This window comes from Tursiops truncatus, chromosome 19 (assembly GCF_011762595.2).
Source record: "Tursiops truncatus isolate mTurTru1 chromosome 19, mTurTru1.mat.Y, whole genome shotgun sequence".
Classification (NCBI taxonomy): Eukaryota; Metazoa; Chordata; class Mammalia; order Artiodactyla; family Delphinidae; genus Tursiops; species Tursiops truncatus.
Genome location: NC_047052.1, coordinates 13,955,012 through 13,977,257, shown reverse-complemented (window position 1 = coordinate 13,977,257; position 22,246 = coordinate 13,955,012). Strand labels below are relative to the sequence as shown.

General features: G+C 39.7%; 1 protein-coding gene across 1 annotated transcript in view; it reads left to right on the top strand.

Annotated features, from left to right (window-relative positions):
• Nucleotides 1-22,246, top strand: part of HYDIN (HYDIN axonemal central pair apparatus protein) — a 433,086-nt gene that overhangs the window by 144,577 nt on the left and 266,263 nt on the right. Inside the window, exons 9-10 of the mRNA XM_073796828.1 lie at nucleotides 607-808; nucleotides 7,358-7,541. Of these exons, the coding sequence (XP_073652929.1) occupies nucleotides 607-808; nucleotides 7,358-7,541 (386 nt within the window). The remainder of the gene's footprint in view (nucleotides 1-606; nucleotides 809-7,357; nucleotides 7,542-22,246) is intronic.

Sequence of the window (22,246 nt, the reverse complement as noted above, 5' to 3'; positions counted from 1 at the left end):
TTAGTTTCTGCTGTATAACAAAGTGAATCAGCTATATCTATGCATATATCCCTATATCCCCTCCCTTTAGCATCTCCCATCCGCCCTCCCTAGGGATGTGGTTCATTTTAAATATTTGATTTTCTATTAATGAAGTTATTAATGCTTCCTTCCTGATCCCCTTTGTTTGGACTTAGATCCTCTCATGCTGAGCAGCTCTTCCCAGATGTACTGGGTGCAGTTAATTTAAGAAATCCAGCTCATGCTTGCAATAAAGATGAGGCTAATGGTTATAATTCTACAACTCAGGTGCCCCCATATTCAGGTTGTCGGATTTTAAACTACTACAAAGAAGAAAAAGACTGGTAGCACTCACCACAACAATTCATATTTTATGTATTTTTTACAATAACCAAGCAAGATAGTTTTTCTCTATAACTGTACCAAACATAACATTTCAGGTTTCTGATCATGTCTGATCTCTGACTGATGTTGGGGGGGGTGGGGGTAGTATGAAATGTCTAATGCTTGTGCTATATTCCCTAATGTCACCTTGGGGGAAAGATAGCCTAGTAGCATAGTTCTAGAATAAATCTCAAAGTATATTTATACTTTGTTAATTTCTAGGTGAAAAAGTGTTTATATCTCTGTATGGAGCTGCTATAGACATGAACATAAGGCTGGACAAGAATTCCTTGATCCTTGAGAAAACTTACCTATCTCTGGCCAATCAGCGAACTCTAACTATTCACAACCGCAGTAACATCATTGCCCATTTCCAGTGGAAGATATTTGCTACACAGGAAGAGGAAGACCGAGAAAAGTATAGGTTTGTAAGAAAAATCACTATCTATACGCTATCTATATAATTTGGGGGAACATGAAACTTAGTTATGAAAATTCTGTGACCTTTGTGGTTTCTAACTCACTCAGTGTCAAATTTATTATAACTTGGGTCCAGTGTACAATGCTCCCTTTTTCATTTAAAGAACTGGAGCTGAGCTATGTGGAACACAACATCGTCCATCCTCAGTTAATCTTATCCCAGTTTTAATTTATCAGTAGCTAAACTCCTGGATTTTAAAGACCAAATACATCATTCTTCACTATTCTCTCAAAACTAATCTATATGTCTTTATTTCTTTCCATAACCCTAACTAGATCGATCAGTTTTCATAGGGATTCTAAAAATAATCTCTTTTGGATTGGGATCAATGTGGCCTTTTTATTTTTTTTCTTCAGTGAAAAGGTACTTTCAGAAAATATGAAGAATGGGGAAAACGAGGGCTTAGATATAATGGCTTTTATATTTTCAGTTTTAGTAGCATTCTCAATCCCTGCTAACCATATAATTTAATAGTGATTTCTTGTTGCTATCTTTAATCTACTGCTTTTTCAAATGATACTTCAGGCAGTGGAGAAAATTAATAAAATGGAAAACCAAACTGTTTTAATTAATCTCATCACTGTTAAATTTTGAATATTTCTTTTTACTGAATCTGTCCTTGATTACTGTAATTCCATTTGCAATTTTATCTTCTTCCATCCTCCCTGAATTAGCTCTTTTGCTGCTTTCATTGGAATTTATTTCAGCCTTTTTAATTTGCCTCTCCATTTTCATTAAAGATTAGCCCTGGGAAGCTTCAAAGCTTTGTTTAAAACCAAGTTAGTATGTGATAAAAATAAAAGTCTTAGGTCTAGGGAAACCAGGCAGAAATCCCCCAGTGTGCTGTCCGTAATTGAATCAGAAGGAGCTGTGACAGTGATAGGACACAGTGGACCAGAAGCTTTATCATTCAGACAATGAGCTTTAATCACCAGATTGCCCCTGTGCCATCTTTAAAAAGTGAGAAAAGAAAAGCCTTTCCTGCCTAAAAACTTCATTTTGCCTCATGGTATAGATACCAGTAGTTTAAAAAGGTAAGAGGAGACTACTTATCCACGGTTTCATCTGTCCTGATTCTTCAGCTGACACGTATGTACCAACAATCAGAATGGTCCAGGCGTGTTTAAAGATAAGATAGGAGAGCAGGTACAAATAAAGAAACAGCAATAAAAGTAGTGTTTCAATATCCTACTTGTGCTGTGGGCATAATCTTTTGGGGAGAATGAGTATATACTATCAGAGGGAAAGCCAGCTTTAATTTCAAGTATGTCTTTGTGTTTGACCAAATGTATAGCACGTGATTGATGCCATGCCTATGTCCAAAAAATATTTACAGAAGTTAATTTCAACAGTGAAACTCAGGAAAAATTCAAACCAGTTGCTATCAGAAATGCTTAAGGTATAGAGAATATAATTTCAAACACACGTGGATGGACTTTCGCCCCCCCCCCCACTTCACCTCCTCCAACACTCATGGCTCTATCTCTAATATTATCCTTGAGTCTTATTCTTCCTTTTCTCTTGCATTGTCTTTCTTTCACTGTCTCTTTTGCTCTTTCTATTAGTTCCCCTAGCAGTTTTTTTGTAGCAAGGGAACAATATTGAAGAGCACTTTCATAACCATAATTGGAAGCCCAATTTTATCATCTTGGATCATGCCCCTCCCTTAAACAATGAAGTTGAAGAGTGACTTCAGATGGCTAAATAAGAATACCTTGCTGTGTGTGGGTGACACACGGCGACATAACTCATGTTCCTGCAAACTGGATTGGTTGATCTAAGTGAAGAGTCTATTGAATATTCTGTTCCATGCCCTCTCCCTACCCCTGTCTTAGGGCCAGATGCCTAATCTCTTATTTGACCAGGTGTGTATTCTCTCCCATGCCTCTCTTGTTTCTTGATACATTCCCAAGCATGCCACAAGTTTCATATTATTAGCCATGGATTCTTGTCCTGGATGCAACTAGCCATGAAACGCCCATCCTCTCAGAAAGCAAAGCAAAGAAAGAGGTTTGCTCTTTACTGAACATTTGGTTCCTGTCTTTGGATAGCTGCCCCTTTGGTGGGTGGCTGTGCTCTTGCTGTGGGTGTAGGCCCTCTCCTCCTCCCTCTCACAAACCCTTAGGTTGTCTCTTAGGCTCACATCAGTGGCAGATAAAGCAGAATGTTCTTGGATAGCTTTCTTGTGGGCAGAGGTTTGCTCATCCCTGGGAAGCAGCAGTGAGCTCTTTAGCTAATGGTATAAACTCTCTCTTGAGCTCCCCAGCAAGGCCAGTGCAGGAATCCCTGGAATAATCTTTTTAATGTTTGACTCTCCTGCTCCTAATGGTGAGCAACCTCTTCCTTTTCTCCTCTTCCCTCAGCAGCCTCTGTAGTTAATGTGCAGAGCGAAAGGTCCACATTTGTCCTGAACTTGGAACAGAGATGATCTAAATGGGCTCATGTATACTTTGATAGATTAAAGTTTCCCTTTGCAGCACCCAAATGACCTAAGATTTTAAAACGTCAGTGTATATTTTTAAGTGAGACTCAAGAGCCTGCCCACTGCTTTCCAGTTATAACATGGCTTAAAACTCGTCCCAAGGCATTCAGCTACAGGGGCTGAAAGTTGCTCCATGGTGGTTTCAAGAATTCTAATTGCTTTAGTATTATGGATGTCCTCAAGACCCTATTCCAGCCATCATGGTTTCTTTTTTTTTTTTCCTTTTCTTTTACTTTTATTTTTTTTCCCTTCACTTTTTTTTTTAACATCTTTATTGGAGTATAATTGCTTTACAATGGTATGTTAGTTTCAGCTTCACAACAAAATGAATCAGTTATATATATACATATATTCCCATATCTCTTCCCGCTTGCATCTCCCTCCCTCCCACCCTCCCTATCCCACTCCTCCAGGCGGTCACAAAGCACCGAGCTGATCTCCCTGTGCTATGCGGCTGCTTCCCACTAGCTATCTACCTTACGTTTTGTAGTGTATATATGTCCATGCCTCTTCATGGTTTCTTGTTCTCCAGCATCTTGATGATGTTCCTGAGCAAAGACTTGGACGTCTCTTCTCCCAGTGGGGGAATTTCAGCCCTACTGAGTCCTATTCCTTTCTGACAGTTTATACTTTCCATTCTAGGAAGGATGACTTCCTCTCTGCCTACCAAAACACGTTGGTACAAACTTTAGGGCACATGTCCAGATTTGGGGGCCTCGGGCTAATCTCAGGCTCCAGACTCTGACAATGAAGATGTTATTTCCCCTAGGAAGAAGTTCTGGGCTTAAAATTTTTTTCCATTTTTTTTAAACCTTAGGAATCAGATATAAGAACCTTTAAAAATCATCTTTTAGGTCTCTCCTGATACTTTTCTGAGAGTTGCAGAAATTAATCTCTTCAAAAACTGGTGCTGAATTCTTTCCTCCTTACTTCTTCTGTCTTGGCCTGAGGGATTATAAAACATCCTACAAGATTCTTTCATCCTCATTTTCATCACAGTTTATTATATTCAGAGACTTGGCATGGGCGTTTGAGGATTTCTGCTCCCTATTTCTCCATCAAGGTTATGACCATTGTCTCAATAGCAACTGCTCTAATTCTAGATCTGCTCTGTGGAAGAACTGTAGAATCCTCAGTGGAGCCCCCCCACAAAGTGATCAGCATAGATGTGTTCCAAAACATTCCAGTGTTGGAAATGACATGTTTCTCTAAATAAATCAGTTTTATTTGAGCTTTGAGCCTGCCACCCAGGCTCCAACTTAATCTCAGTTGTGGTTGGGGAGCCCTTCCCTTTCCTAATCATAAAAGAATCTGAAGACTTGAGTGGTACCTGATAAACAGGAAGAGGACCTCTAGTCCTCATTTTATAACAGGCATCAGAGTTGTTGTGTGTCCAGGGTCACACAGTCCATCTGAAGGTGGATGGCTCCATCCTTTCCTTGCCAGGTGTGGACATGGGAGTATTTCTGCCAACCATGATGGCCAAGGTTCTTAGTTTTTAATCTCCTCAGCATCCAGTTACCACCTCTTAGGGGTGTTGTAAAGGAGCAGGGTGCAGGTCTCTAGGAACTCAAGATAAGGGGCAATACTAGTTCAATGCTACTGTACTTGAGACACAAGGGTTCCCCATTGAGTATAGTCCATTAGCTGGAATGTAGCTGCTGCCTGAAGGTGATGGGTATTCGGGCTAGCAGACGATTTGCAAAATGGGTTAAATCCATGGTTTTACTGAAAGAGAAGGTTGTGTGATATTACACTCTCTGATGAGAGGTCTCTTCGTCTGTAAAACAGAACCACCTCTGAATTCAAGAGACCATGAGTATCAGCACAACAAGATGGCAAAACAATAGACTGAGGTACATAGAAGTCCTTGTTGGAGTCAGCCCAGCTTAAGGTGGTATTGCACGTTCCCTTCTTAGACTCTCAGCCTTGGCTCTAATTCTGCATAGAGGGCAAAGAGGATGACATCTGGTGTCCACCCCCCATGCATTATACAGCTGTCACTGATACAGGAGTCCCAACAGCGTGGGAGAAGAGCATCATTTGGGAATTTTTGTTTTGTCCTCTTTTGTTTTCTGGTGTAAGGGCTGAGTTAATCATACTCCTCAATTCATAGAGCATTATCATCCTTGGTCCACATAAAGCATTTTATCCCCACACCCCATTTCCATTAACCCCCCCTAAGTAAATGTAATGTATATGACTCCCATTATTTATTTAACCAATACTTCAATCCGTTACATCGAATTTACCCACTTTTTTTAGTATTATTGCTAGAACTTTGATGAACCTCTTTGTTGCTCTTTATTTACATCCATGATTGTTTTTTTTGAGAACTTATTCCTAAGGAATAGATATCAATAAATTCCACTTGCAGGAATACATGGTTTCCTTTCTTTCTGTGGACTGAGCTGTCTTTAATTTGCCCTGCCCTGCCCAGCAATATAAAAGGACAGCTGCTCTGGCTACCTTGTACACTGCTTCCCATCTAGCAATAAAAAGGGAGCACAGAATGCTTTCTTCCTTGGGACCAGAACATACTGAACCTATTTCTTTGACTTCTTTATGCTATGTGACCAAAGGATCCTGAACACAAAAGTTATTTAAAAAAGAGTTATTTGACATTGCTGAGCATGTGGTTTGTGTGAAGTCATTTAGAAAATAGGGCTGGGACTGGAATTCAGTGACCCTAGCCTCTCAGTCAGTACTCACATTACTAAATAATTTATCTCTCACCACTGGTAATACCAGTAAAATGCTGGGAAAATAGTCATGTATCCTGGGAGGAGATGAAATTCAGTCTTCAAAGTTCAGGTGAAGTAACAGACACCAGGAGTAAAGTGAGCATAGCCTGAGTAACGAGTAGAATGTCGGGAAGGCTGCTTTTCTGACTTATCACAAGGGATATGAAGATCTAGAAAGAGAGAGAAAAAAAGGACGTGTCTCCAGGTGTAGTCTGAGCATTTTATAAGCTTGACAGCTTGGTAATTGCCTGCGGTTGATACAAGGAGAAAACTGGCATTTATTGAGCAACTGTTTTGTCCCAGGAACTATACCAGGTCCTTGATCACATTTAATTCTCAACATATCTTTATGATGGAGGAGCTCCTGTTCTTTCCATTTTATTGATGAAGGCACTGAGGCTTAGAGGATTTAAGTAACTCCTGAAGTCACAGAGTGAGTAAATAGATAGTAGAGTCAGTAACAAAACCTAGGCGTTGGGACATCCCTGGTGGCGCAGTGGTTGAGAATCCACCTGCCAATGCAGCCCTGGTCCAGGAAGATCCCACATGCCGCGGAGCAGCTAAGCCCGTGTGCCACAACTACTGAGCCTGCGCTCTAGAGCCCATGAGCCACAACTCCTGAGCCCGCATGCCACAACTACTGAAGCCCGTGCGCCTAGAACCCGTGCTCCAGAACAAGAGATGCCACCACAATGAGAAACCCATGCACTGCTACAAAGAGTAGCCCCCACTCGCTGCAACTAGAGAAAGCCAGTGCCCAGCAACGAAGACCCAATACAGCCAAAAATTAATTAATTAATTTAAAAAACAAAAACAAAAAAAGCTCTAGGCCTTGCTGGCTCCAGCTTCTGTTCTCTAGGTAATAACATCTAGGAAGGAATTCAAGCTAAGCAAGTATAGAAGAAATGAAATTGCACTTAAAGTGTGAGAGGCAGGGTATATGTTAAATATTGAAAAAGCAGCCTGGAAAACACAATTACCTAAAAGAAAATATTTGTCCAAATATACTAAGGGCTCAGGAGTAAGCAAATGGGCATTGAGTAGGACAGGAAGCCTGGGAGCGCTTCTTGAAGGAAGCAAGCTGAGGTTCTTGAGAGGTTAAAATACAGGGTCACTCAGCTGGTATATTATAGATTCAGGGCAAGGAAGGACCACCCCAAGGTCATGGGTGAGACTATTCCCAAGAGGATGGGCTGGTGGGGAGCCCTTTACAATGTTCTTCATGGGAGTATCAAAATGAATCTCACGTTTCTTGCTTTTTTTTAGGGTCTGTGATGATCTTACCAAAGAGGAAAAGAATGAGATCGACGGGTTTCTTGAGGAGTGCATTACTGATCCTTCACTACAACAGTGTCTTTCCTTTCTGTCCCACACCTTTGAGAATCAGAGAAAGCTGGTTCAGGCAGATAGCATGCTCTTCTCGAATAACATTTTCAGTGTTGAGCCTCTGGTAAGCACATAAATACAGTCTGACCTTACAGTAAATGTAGTGGGGATGCAGGGCTTAATTTGATGGGATTACTCTCTCTGAGATTGATAGGGTGAGTTCCAAGAGCATAAAGAGTCCATCTGAGGAGCCTCATTGTCGTTATGAGACAGTGAATGAAGATTAATAGTAAGAACACTCAGAGGTTACATTTATAGGTCACACTTTATATGTACCAGTCACTGTTAAACACTTCATATATATTACATACTTTATCTTGTTTGTATATATATTATCAGTTTTAATCAGTCCCCCATTCTACAGATGAGGAAATTAAGACTTAGAGAAATTTGATAACTTACTCGAGCCCAAACGATTAGTGTCAGTAGTTAGAAATTTATCCCTGATTAGCCTCACTGTAGAGCAGGGTTTCTCAACCTCTGCACTATTGACATTTGGGGCTGGATAATTCTTTGTCCTGTACATTGTAGCATATTTAATAGCAGCCCTGACTTTTACCCATCGGATGCTAGTTGTGACAACCCAAACTCTGTCCAGATGTCAGATGTCCTCTGGTGGGCAAAATCACTCGGGTTGAAAACTGCTTTGTCCTTAATTCGCTCAATAAATAGTTATTGAGTGCATGTTCTGTACCAGGCACTGCGTATGTACCAGGCATCAATGAACAAAACAGACATAGTCCTTGACCTCAATGTCTATCTAGTGAGACCTGAGCCAGAGTTAGAACAGGATCTGTCTGATTCCACAGATGAAACTTTTTTTTTTAGGTGTACAACATAGTGATTTGATATTTTTATAGATTATACTCCATTTAAAGTTATTACAAAATAATGACTATTATCCCCTGTGCTATACAATATATCCTTGTTGCTTATCTTTTTTATACATAGTAGTTTGTATCTCTTAATTTCATAACCCTATCTTGCCCCTCCCCCTTCTCTCTTCCCATTGGTATACACTAGTTTGTTTTCTATATCTATGGGTCTGTTTCTGTTTTGCTGTATACATTTGTTTGTTTTGTCTTTTAGATAATAACATATAGTATTTGTCTTTCTCCATCTGACCTATTTCACTAAGCATAATGCTCTCTAGGTCCATACACTTGTTGCACATGGCAGAATTTCATTCTTTTTTATGGCAAAGTAATATTTCATTTTGTGTGTGTGTGTGTGTGTGTGTATCACATCTTCTTTATCTGTTCATCTATTCATGGACATTTGGGTTGCTTCCATATCTTGGCTATTGTAAATAATGCTGCTATGAACATTGAGGTGCAAGTATCTTTTCGAATTAGTGTTTTCCTTTTTTTCGGATTATGTACCCAGGAGTGGAATTGCTGGATCATACAGTAGTTCTATTTTTAGGGTTCTGAGGAACCTCCATACTGTTTTCCATAGTGGCAGCTTCAATTTATATTTCCACCAACAATGTACAAGGGTTTCCTTTTCTCCACATCCTCTCTAACATTTGTAATATGTAGGCTTTGTGATGATAGCCATTCTGACAGGTGTGAGGTGATATCTCATTGTTTTTTTATTTTTTGCTTTGCATTTCTCTAATAATTAGTGATGATGAGCATCTTTTCATGTGCCTGTTAGCCATCTGTATGTGTTCTTTGGAAAAATGTCTGTTCAGATCTTCTGCCCATTTTTTTTTTTTTTGCAATACGCGGGCCTCTCACTGTTGTGGCCTCTTCCATTGCAGAGCACAGTCTCCGGGCACGCAGGCCCAGCCGCCACGGCTCACGGGCCTAGCCACTCCACGGCATGTGGGATCTTCCCAGACCGGGGCACAAACCTGTGTCCGCTGCCTCAGCAGGCGGACTCTCAACCACTGCACCACCAGGGAAGCCCCTTCTGCCCATTTTTAATCAGATTGTTTTTTTTGATATTGAGTTCTATGAGTTGTTTTTGTATTTTGGATATTAACTCCTTATCTGTCATGCCATTTGCAAATGTTTTCTTCATTCAGTAGGTTGTCTTTTCATTTTGTTAATGGTTTCCTTTGCTATGCAAAAGCTTTTAAGTTTCATTAGGTCCCATTTGTTTATTTTTTGCTTTTATTTCTTTTGCCTTAGGAGACAGATTAAAAAAAATATTGCTATGATTTATGTCAAAGAGTGTTCTCCCTATGTTCTCTTCTAGGAGTTTTATGGTTTCCGGTCTTACCTTTAGGTCTCTAATTCATTTTGAGTTTACATGGTGTAAGGAAGTCTTTTAGTTTCACTCTTTTACGTGTAGCTGTCCAGTTTTCCCAGCACCACTTATTGAAGAGACTGTCTTTCCCCCATTGTATATTTTTGCCTCCTTTGTCATAGATTAATTGACCGTATGTGTGTGGGTTTATTTCTGGGCTGTGTATTCTGTTCAATTGATCTATGTGTCTGCTTTTGTACCAGTACCACACTCTTTTGATTACTGTAGCTTTGTAGTATAGTCTGAGGTCAGGGAGCCTGATACCTCCAGCTTTGTTCTTTTTTCTCAAGATTGCTTTGGCTTTTAGGGGGTCTTTTGTGGTCCCATACAAATTTTAGGTTTACTCGTTCTAGTTCTTTGAAAAATGTCATGGGTATTTCGATAGGGATTATATTAAATCTGTAGATTGTTTTGGGTAGTATGGACATTTTAACAGTATTAATTCTTCCAATCCATGAATGCGGGATATCTTTCCAGTTATTTGTTTCATCTTCTATTTCATTCATCAGTGTCTTATAGTTTTCAGAGCACAGGTCTTTCAACTCATTGGTTAAGTTTTCCTAGGTATTTTATTCTTTTTAATGCAATTGTAAATGGGATTGTTTTCTTGCTTTCTCTTTCTAATAGTTCATTATTAGTGTATAGAAAATCTACAGGTTTCTGCATATTAGTCTTATATTCTGCAACATTACTGAGTTCATTTATTAGCTCTAGTAGTTTTTTGTTGGAGACGTTATGGTTCTCTCTATATAGTATCATGTCATCTGCAAATACTGACAGTTTCAATTTTCCCTTCCAATTTAGATGCTTTTGTTTCCTCTTCTTGTATGATTGCTGTGGCTAGGACTTCCAATAGTATGTTAAATAGAATTGTCAAGAGTCTTGTCTTGTTCCTGATTTTAGAGAAATAGCTTTTAGCTTTTCACCACTGAGTATTATATTAGCTGTATATTTATTGTAAATGGCCTTTATTATGTTGGCGTATGTTCCCTTTATACCAACTTGGTTGAGAGTTTTATCATGAATGGGTATTGAATTTTGTTGAATGCTTTTTCTGCATCTATTGAGAGATGATCATATGATTTTTACCATTTGTTTTGTTAATGTGGCATATCACAGCAATTGATTTGTGTATATTGAACCATCCCTGCATCCCTGGAATAAATCCCACTTGATCATTATGTATGATCCTTTTTATATATTGTTGAATTTGGCTTGCTAATATTTTGTTGAGGATTTTTGCATCTGTATCCATCAGAGATACTGGCCTGTAATCTTCTCTTTTTTTGGTAGTACCTTTGTTTGGTTTTGGTATCAGGGAAATGGACTCATAGAATGAGTTTGAGAGTGTTCCCTCCTGTTCAATTTTTTGCAATAGTTTGAGAAGGATAAGTATTAACTCTTCTTTATATGTTTGGTAGAATTCCCCTGTGAAGCTGGGCAGTCCGGGACTTTTTTCTCTTAGACATTTTTTGATTACTGATTCAATTTCAATACTAGTAATTGGTACATTCAGATTATCTATTTTTTCCTGATTCAGTCTTGGAAGATTGTGTGTTTCTGGGAATTTATCCATTTCTTCTAGGTTGTCCAATTTGTTGGCATATGACCATTCATAATATTCTCTTATGATTGTTTGTATTTCTGCGATATCAGTTGTAATTTCTCCTCTTTCATTTCTTATTTTGCTTATTTGGGTTCTGTCTCTTTTTCTCTTAGTGAGCCTGGCTAAAGGCTTATCAGTTTTATTTATCTTGGTTTCACTGATCTTTTCTATTGGGTTTTTTTCTTTTTTTGGTCTCTATTTTATTTACTTCCTCTCTTATATTTATTATTTCCTTCCTTCTGCTGATTTTGGGCTTCGTTGTTTTTCTAATTCCTTTAGATAGCAGGTTATGTTGTTTACTTGAAATTTTTCTTGTTTCTTGAGGTAGGACTGTATCGCTGTAAATGTCCCTTTTAGAACTGCTTTTGCTGTGTCCCATAGATTTTGGAAAGTTGTGCTTTTATTGTCATTCATTTTGGTGTATTTTTGCTTTCCTTTTTGATTTCTTCTTTGATCCATTGATTTTTAATAGCATTTTGTTTAGTCTCCATGTGTTTGTGTTTTACCCGTTTTTCTTCCTGTGATTGATTTCTAATTTCATACTGTTGCAGTTGGACAGGATGCTTGATATAATTTCTATCTCTTAAATTTGTTGAGACTTGTTTTGTGGCCTAGCATGTGATTTATTCTGGACAATGTTCCATGTGCACTTGAAAAGAATGTGTATTCTGCTGTTTTTGAGTGGAATGTCCTGTAGGTATCTGTTAAGTCCAGCTGGTCTGATGTGTCAGTTAAGGTCACAGTTTCTTTATTGATTTTCTGTCTGGATGATTTGTTCATTGATATAAGTGAGGTGTTAAAGTCCCCTACTATTATCATATTATTGTAAATTCTTCCCTTTATGTCTGTTAATATTTGCTTTATATATTTATGTGCTTCTTTCACAGACCAAACTCCTGACCCCTCTGCCCCACTGCCTCAAAATGAAAGAAACCAGCATCTTCTGTGTTTACTATCTGCTAGGCACTGTACATTACCTTAAACTTAGCAAGCATAGAGTGCTGTGAGGGTAAAGACAGCAATAGGAGTTGAGAAAACCCACAGCTAGTTAGAGCTGCCATTCAAACCTGTTGGAGAGAAGACATGGGCAGAAGGACACATTAGAATAAAAAGTCACTTGTGAGACGTGCCATTGACCTGTACGTACCAGTTTTCCTTATGTCTGTACTTCCAAATTATTACAGTATATAACATAGAAAAGGGAGTCCATGGCTAAATAAGTTTGAGAAACACTGGGTTCAATATTGCTTGACAGGTTTATTTGCTGTTAGACTTATAAAAGTCTTTCATATGATAATGAGCATTATAAATCTCTTAAGAGGGAGCCTTCCCCTTGGAGATATCCTTTGGAACTAATATTTAGTGGGACTTGCTGTGTGAATCACAGGTAAAGACAGACAATCAGGACACTAGTTCAGAGGCTGAGGTGATTATCATAGGCTAAGAAGTTAGAGTAGGCTTTTTGAGAGCAGAGCCTTGAACTGGGTCTTGCAGGATGGAACTTTTGGCAAACAAAATTGGGGGTGTGCATGGCATGGTTCATTCAAGGTTCCATTAGTGGATCAGTTTGCTTGAAGTAAAGGGTTCATGTAGGGAAACAAGGTTGGAGATGTGGGTTGAGGCTGAATCTTCTCTCCTGTCAGAAGACTATCCAGGGCTCAATTGATCAAAGGGATCTTCATATATAATGAGTTAGCCCAGAAAGAGGTTAAATCAAGGTGAGCATATAGTCTTGGAAGGACAGGACATGCACCGATAAAAGTAGGTCATGCCCAAAGATGCTGAAAAGATCAGGAAGGCATGACAAGTCCAAGCAAGTAAGTTGCTGAGTGAGGCAGAGGCAGGGAGGAGCAGTCAGTCATGGCAATCTTAGACATGGCTGGTAAGGTCCAGAGTGTAGGCAGTCCAAGATTCTTCCTAGCTGGTACGGAGAATCCAGACTGATGACTGCTGTCCTTTTCTCATAGCCTTCTGGGAGTGGGTGACTCTGGGATGGCAAACATTGGTGGTGAGAAGGAGGTGGGAGGCCTGCAGGTAAGGCTTGTATATTTCAAATTCAGAAGTAGGAAGACTGGGCTTACCTCAGATTTTCTTCTCCTCATGCACGAAACCCAGAGCTTCTTGCTGCAGATATATGTGTTAAAATGTGGCACTTAATATGATTCCTTTTGAATTCTAGATAGGAACTGAATTGGGCATTCTTATCACAAGGCATTTTTTCACTATTAGGAAGAAAAACATTCTGTAGAATAATGATACACAGAAATGATACCTTTTTAAATAAATGAGACTAATTTCATTTATATTATGTGAAAAAAATACCCAGGAAGGGGATAATATTTGCTTAGTACCTAAGTGATGTTTATGGCATCTGTAATAATTTTGTCTTTTCTGTACAGTATTCAGGTTTTCTTCTCATGATAGTATTCATTAGCTGATTCTTGATCATTTTTGCAAAATGAAAAATGAAGGCATGAATTTTTCCTGGTGTTATCCGTAGTGTTTTTCTGGTCAGAATAACAGAACTCAGTGTCAGTTATACTGATATATTTATTGATCTTAAATTTCCTTTTTTCCTACTTAAAGATCCTGATAGTTTTATAGAAATACAGTTCTTGTGAGTGTAACATAATCTTACCTTGTAAATTAGTTTTGAAGGTATTTGATGGGAAAATTCTGTAATTTCATTAGCTTCTTGACTCTAATGTGAACTATGGGTATTTTCCACTATTGAGATTTTGGTTTTATGATACAGGTAAATAAATTCTGTAGTATTTTTGGATGATAGAGTTGGGAAAGGGTTTATAGAAGAGATGAGATCTGAACTGAATGTTGGAGGAAGGGTAAGACTTAATTAAATAGAAAAGAAGAAGAAGGATGTTTCCAATTGGAGAAATTTTGAAAACAAAGAAAAGGGAAACTTTTAATAATAGGTTCATAGCATATTAAACAACAATGAAATGATGGATTTTTCTGGAGCAGGTGGTCATGGAGAATATAAGAAATGAGATTGAGAAGGAGAGTTGGCATATCTGGGCTGCCCTGGCAACCCGTTACACTATAGCCGACTGTCTCCCACATTATGTTTTCTGTAAATACTGGATCTGAGGGGTGGTAGTGTGTGTTCCTTGCCAAGGGGAATTTTGTGCTCAAATAAGTTTGGGAAATACTGGTTCAAGAGAAGGTGACTCTCAAAGGGAAAAGTGCAAACAGTATTTCCCCAGGACGAGAGACCCCTTTTCCCACACAGTATCCACCGGAGGCAGTGTTGTGTGGATCCTAGTTTGGTCACTGGTGCTGAGGGTATCTGAGACTCACTGTAAGGTTTGGATCAGGAACAGGATGTGTTCGGGGTGTTTTAGAAAGATTATCATAGCATCAGCTTGTGGATCAAATTGGAAGAGGATGGTTAGAGGGTGGGATGGGTAGTGCAGGTCAGGCAGGGGAAATTCACTAGTGCAGGGAGGGTCAGGGAAACTGAACATCTCTGCAGGCAAGTGGAGGATAACGTGTGAGGGTGACACTGACCTGGAACAGCCTGGTGATGGTCGGAAAGCAAAGGAAATGGCAGATATGAGAGATGCTCAAAGGAAAGACACTAGAGTGCTTTTTGACTGACTGGCCGTTGATGGTGAGACATGGTGAGGAATCATATGTCTTCTCAGATCTGAACTAGCGTGACCGGGAGAATTATGATGTCTTTGATAGGAACTAGCAAGTCAGGAGTCCTGGGTTTAACTCCTAGCTTTGCCAATGGCGAGTGTGACCTTAAACAAGCAGTTTGGTCTCCTTTGGCATCAGTTGCCTTTTACACAAAATAAGGATATTCGGGCATGTTGATCCTTTTTAGCTAGTAGGTTATGATTCTTCAGTTTGAGAACAGACTCCGAGATTGTCAACATCAAGGAGTGCCTTATCTTTATCTGTATCCCAGGCCTAGCACAGTACCAATTAATGGGTGGCTGAAGGAAGGAAGGAAGGAACGAACAAATGGAAATCAATCAATGATGATGATTTTGTTTCTGAACATGTTGAATTTGAGATGACACTAGATGTGCAAATAATTTTGGGATTGCAGTACTTGTGGGATGGGAATCAGGACTGGAGGTGAGTATCCTTTAGAGGTCTTCATGGAAGGCGTGAAAAGCGGATGGAAATTTTAAGAGCAGAGCAAAGAAGGAAACTTGCAGTGGGCCCAGGACAGCCCCCAGGTGCTCATTTTTAGAGGCCCTGCAAAGAGAGGAGAGGCTGTGAATTCACAGAGAAGGATGGCCAAGAGGAGAACCAGACAGCTGAGAACTCGCCAGCCTATCCTACATGTCTTTCTACCCTATTATACCTTGTTCATCACCATTTTCTACTGAAGGATCCTCTGAATCTTGCTCACATAGAAGATCAGTTACACCAAATAGCCACTATTTAATTTCTGACAGTTGAGCTATGCATCATCCATTAGTTTTTTTATTAGGATGTGATTCCTTTTGATTAGCTTCTTGATATGAGCTGAGTTCATAGTAGAAGCAGAGATGATTAAAACCAAGCAGTGCCACCTACCGATCTAACAGTCAATCTCTAATTGACGTCCTGTTCAAAAAATAAAAATAAAATTGAAGGTTGATGCAGGGGTTTAGAGACTACCTTGCTTTCTGATGGGCCCTTCAGCCTCTGTGTCCACCAGGAAGGGTATTGTCTTCAACTGAGGTAAACTTAAAAAGTAAACAAAAACAAAAAAAACCCATGTTACCTTAGGGTCTGAAAGGAAGTAAGACATGATATGCTTATGTTCTCAGACCTATGTCTATATATCTGGTTCTTTAAATGCGTCAGCCAAAACAAAGTTTAGTTTAGCCCTTATTGTGTTCTCTGTGTATTGAGTGTTTTATGGGAACACTTCCTATTTTAGAGGCTCTTTCAATTTAAAGCAAGTAGATTCAAGATTAAGAGATCACTGTCCTTAAATTGTCAAAAAGTGGTGATGGGTTTGAATTTAAATCACATTTTATTTATGTGATCATGTGAGAAGTAGTTTGACTCAATGCTGTAAGAATGTCTGATCCAAAACTCTAGAACTTCAAGTTCTTACTCTGTTCTACCACCACTTGGCCACTGGTTAATTCCACTGTCTTCTCATCATGCTCATTGCCTACCATTGCCATGGGGTCTGTTGGAAGAACCTTGAGGAGTTATGCTGGGGCATCTTTGGTACTGATGTGGTCACAGAGTACAGAAGGGGGAGTTTGTCTTTTGAGAGACCCCAGACATGTTCATTGAAGATGAAGTGGGTGGGCAAAGACCCAGGGAGAAGGCATTCCTGGGCAGATACAAGAAAATGGGCTGGAAGGAATTTTTTTTACTTGGTAGTTTATTGATATTTTAATAGTAACCATAATTGTTGTTCTAGTCATTAAAGCATGTGCTGTATTACTACCATTTTTATCAAGTTCCTCATGTCCATTCTTTTGATAATGTCTTGAAATATTAATGTAATTAACCTAAAATTTCCCATTTATTCCTGACCTAGGGAAGGTAGTACGTTCTACAGAATACTGATCATTTCTCAAGCCACTTGCATCCATATAGTTTTCTTCCCCCTTTGGAAAAGAATTGTGAAATTTCGTCTATTAGGCATGTTTTGTGCCTTCCAGAAAAACAAGTGGAATTGACTACCTTCAGAAATACAATATTCTATCTTACTAGATGGACTTTGGCTGTACAGAATTTTGACAGCCTCATTCTGTTATTTCCTCTGCTTAGGTCTCTTGGGTACCCTGAGTGAGAGAGAGTCAGAGATAAAAAACACAATCGTGAGAATTGAGAGGCAGAAGAATATTACAGGGCAAAAAGAGAGAATTAAGCTTTCGGTTTCCATGGGCATCTAGGAGTCCTCTGAGAAATCACAGCACAGTTGTGCTAGCCTTGTTTCTGAACTCTGGTACTGCTGGCTCAGGTCACACTTTTAAGATGCAGCAATTTTCTGAATGTTGAACACTTGATATTTTCTCAGAAATAAGGGTCTGAGAATTTAAAGATCTTTGGCCAAACTGGCCCTAAATGATTGGCTGACTGACATCAGTGAGCAGGGAAGACATTTCTGCTCCTTTATCCAGAATCCCTAGGGAAGCTTCAGCTTAATGTAACTAAGGCTTAAAAAGGGAGAGAAACTTGATAATTTCTTTATTACCATGTAAGTAACAGTAAACTATGCTTTGTCATCACCTAAGCCTGCGGAAAACATGTGGTTCAGCAATTCAGACTTTGAAAGCACAGCTCAAATTAATTTATTTTTCCCAAATCGGCATAGCATGTGAGCTCAGCAGAACCAGGTTGGGTGGGAGCCCAGATGGCTACCAAAGAGGAAAGATCTAGCTTTTTACTGCAACCCCCTTCCACTTCTTGTACCATTAGTCGTGAGTCACATTGCAAACGTGTGGGCGCTGACTCCTTGGAAAAGGACACTGGAAAGGAGAAAGGAGGACAGGGATCTGCTGAGAGCAAACTGTCCTTGACAAGTCACGGCTCTTCTGTCGGTGTGGTTTTCCCATTCTTCACCCTCCCTTTATTATTGTTTGTCCTCTCAGATCTTTGTGCTCAGATTAGAGAACCATTGGAGGTGGAGGGAGGCCTAGGGAAGTCTTAGAAACAGCAAGGTTCCTTATGGCTTATTAAATAAATTAAGACCCTTCGTTGTTGGAAGAAACGCATGTCTGCTGTCTCCAGAGAAAGGCATGAGCATCATGCACAACTACCTCAGCTCTGCAAAACTCCACTGGAATTTTCACCATACATGGGTTGGAGTATCTCACCCAAGATAGAACACACCTTTTGTGAAACTTTCTCTGACAGATGGCCAAATCTGAAACCCCTCTCTTAGAAACTTTTCTGGTCATTATGTTAAGAATCAAAACTTTACTAAATTCAGTTTCTAGTCCTAGGAGATATACTGGACGAGAAAAATCTCCTTGCATGTCATGTGCCAATTCAATCTTTTCTCTCCATGATAATTAGGATAGTTTACCTTCAGTTTTTTAGCTTCTGTTTTTTCCCTGTATCTCTTTGAGACACTTCTCTTTGCCCCAAGTGACAATAGAGAGCCTCCCATTGATCTGAAAGGTGCTACAAGAGAATTGTGGGTAGCGACACAGATTATAGCTTCTAATCAGTGCTTTTATTTTTTTCTCTTATTGATTGATAGAAACTTGACTTTAAGAGGATGTTTTTATTTCCCAAGAGAAATTCTTTAAATTTTTCTTAAATATGATAAGATAGCTGAAGATATTTGATTATATAGTCAAGAATATTTCCATTTTGGTGGAACATGATGGAACTCATTACACATTATAGCTGCTCTTGAAGTCATTATTCACTGAGCTTGTTCTGAGCTGGCTGTACCCTACTCCACCAGGATAGCTTGATAAAGATCCTCCGGTGTTGACTGTATCATCCACAAGAACTTCCTGTGAGTCACCTTCCAAGTTACCTGAATGTTTGAGTATGAAGAGTGTCCTACTATGTTCACTAGACAGGAACACCAGGTCATGCTGGCTTCAATGAAGCCTGATTGTTGGTTATAGTGTTTTTAAATTTCTCCTGGCATTTTTTAAAAACAATATGAGAAAGGTGAGACCTGACATTTTGTTATAATTGCAGTAGGGTTCAGGAAGTTAAAGAAAAAAGTATTATAGAATCCCAGCTCTGCCACTTACTATTGATGTGGCCTTGGGTGAGATACGTAACTTCCTCTTGCCTTGGTTTTCTCATCTTTAAAATGGGGATAGTACTACTTCACAAGGTTATAAAGATTGGACTAGATAATGTATATCAGCATTTTAACACAGTGCTGGGAACATGAGCTCTCAGTTAATGGCTGAAAATATTATAGTTTGGAGTTATATACAGTTCAGTCTTGTATTGTGTCTAATCTCTTGTCAGATTAGAAAGTATGATCAGAAAGTATAACATTTGAGTGGGCAAACGTTTAGATTACTCTTCTAAGTGTAAGTTGGGAATTAAAATGCAGCTATTTTATATGATAAATTTAGGCCTTGAGTCATGTTGTAAACTACTTTCCAGATAAACCAAGTAAATTAAATGTGTACATAACCCTCTGTTCTTGCACTTTGGGTTTTGATTTTGCAAAATTTTCAGAAATAATTCTTCATTGGAAGGAAGGAAGGAGATGGGTAATAGGTGGGGGGGGGAAGAAAGGTGATTTTTAAAATATTTTATTTTTATTTAAAGATTTTCAATAGAGAATTTTTAAAGAGCCTCTTTAATCATTGCCCATATAATTTTAAAGGAGATCATTTTAATAGACACCTTTCTCATGATCGTATTAATGACCTGTCATGAACCAGTGGTGACATGTTCATAGGCAGCTTTCAGAAAGTCTCAGAACTGTCCCTGTCGAGTCACTTGGTTATTCGTGTTCCAGAAATTCCATTTCCAGAAATATTTAATATTGGGGCAAAAACTGCAAACATGGGAATTAACTTTAGACCTGAAAATTCAAAGTTGATTCCTTCTAGCAGGTCACTTGATTAATAAGTGAAAGGCAGTCATGGGTCTGAGGGAAAAACGAAACATTAAGACCAAGAAGGAAGGTAATTACAGTAAAAGTGAAGGCCATTTGGACAATTATTTTCAACAACCAAGATAATGGTCATTTACAGATTATATTCTCCAGACTCATCTCTCATTTGGAGCAGGAAAATGGACAGCGATGGGAAAGGAGTCATATATGGAAGGAAAGCAGAACAGCAGGGGGTTCTGTACGATGAGGCTGGTTTCACAGGACTGGGAGGAAAGGATATTGATGTCAGAGCCAGTAGGGAACATTCTGAATGTTTTGGCTTTCAGAAAGAAACTTTAGAACTGAGCAATAAAGAAAGAAAAATTATTTTCAGAGACATAGGTGACATGGAAGTTAACTTCAGAAGTGTGGGAAAAGTAATATGAAATGTATCAAAGATATATAAGTAGCAGTGGGGCCATGTTAGGCTGGTTGCCTGTTACTGGAGTTTGCTCTCTCTGATTTGGTAGCAAATGCTATAGTGAGTTTTTGCTGTAAAGAAATTGAAGTTCTTTAACTTTTATTTTAATCCCAACTGAAAAATAAAAGTGTCCTTCTGCATGTTCCTAGCTCACTTCAAATGACCTAATATTGAAAACATCCCTCTGTGGGAGGAAACTGAATGACCGCACTTCTGTTTTTGTAGATACACTCAGCCCTCTTAATGCACATTACCTGATACAAGCCCAGGAGAGGTTTTAGCATAGGATTTGTCCTTGAATTGTCTCCGGGGGCTCAGTAAAAGCCGTAAATTACTACGTCCTAAGCACAACAAAACAGCTGCAGCCCAGGATAAGAAAGCACGGCACCCACAGTCCCATTCTCCCAGTCTGAAGAACCCCGTGGAGGAAGGGCTTCTCAGCTTCCAGGGGGCTCCGTATCAGACAGTCCGCTCCTGGATCCACTGCTCCCTCCTCTTGGAGGTTCTGGTTGCTTCTCTGTAGCATGTCTGTCCCACCGTTTTCCAACCCACCAGTCTGATAATCAGACTTCTTTGATGATGGGATGTGCAAGAGTGCTTCTGGGATAGAACTTAAGTTTGTTGCCTTCTTGTATGCACATGGACCCTGAATTTTCTTGTGTTTGAAAGTGGTCTGGCCCAGCTCAAACCGTAAGGCCCTTGAATTTTCACACATGTACCGAGCTTATCTGATTCCCAGCATATCCTTTTTGGGGCATTTCTTACCACTCTGGTGAGACTTTTCTAGCAGAGGATTTGTAGGGATCCAAGATGGCCCCAGTGGTCAGTTTGGATAGGAACAGGTTAGCTGTGTCCATTCTACACTTCTAAACAAAGCAGAGCCTAAACCCAGCAGGGGAATACATTTGTCTCATGGGTTAGGAGTAAGGCCAGGTCTTTAGACATTCTGAGATGGACTACCCACTGATACACCAGTGAATGGATGAGCCACTTTTTCTGCCTGGCCTCTCTGCTCATTCTGGCCACGAGTGTTCATAGCACTCCGTATCACTAAAAACCCCCACAAATCAAAATGGGCCAGGTAGTCGCTGTTTATCAGAATAAAACAGATACCCATTTCAAGGTTTGGAAAAGCGCCACGGTGAAATGCGCAGACAAGCAAAAGTGCTTAGGACCTCCCTATGCCCTGAATGACCTCGAAAGTCCATGTCCGCTCTAAAATTGTATGACTTTTGTGGTTCCAGTTGAGGAGAAAATGGCAGAAGTAGACTGCAAAGATGAATAGGCATTTACCAATAACTGCACAGTGTGCAAACTGAATGCACAAAAATCATATGAATGATTCAATAAATACGTTGAACACTTACTATGAGCCACTTCTGGTTTAGGTGCTGGAGATAGAGCAGCACCCACCCTCATGGAGCCTTCATGCTAGTGGGCTGATGTGGAAGTGAGAGCTCCTGGGACCCACATGACACCCACAGCCCTCACTGCTACTTCTTTTTTTTTTTTTTTTTTTTAATATTTATTTATTTATTTGGCCGTGCCAAGTCTTAGCTGCGGCACACAGGATCTTTGTTGCCACGTGCGGGATCTTCATTGCAGCATGTGGGATCTAGTGTCCTGACCAGGGATTGAACCCAGGCCCCCTGCATTGGGAGTGCAGAGTCTTAACCACTGGGCCACCAGGGAAGTCCCCCTCACTGCTGCTTCTTGGAGACTCTGTGCCCTTCATGCTTCTGAAGCAGGGCGACGTTGCCTGAGAAGCACACTCACCAGGCTGTTACCTTCGTAAGCAAACCCAAATTGGCTCTAGTTTTCTGTTTTCCCCATCTTGTTTGACGTCTGCATTTTAAACCACTTTGCTCTCTGCTTGATTCTTTACTCCAGCACTATGTTCATTTCCAGCCAAACTGG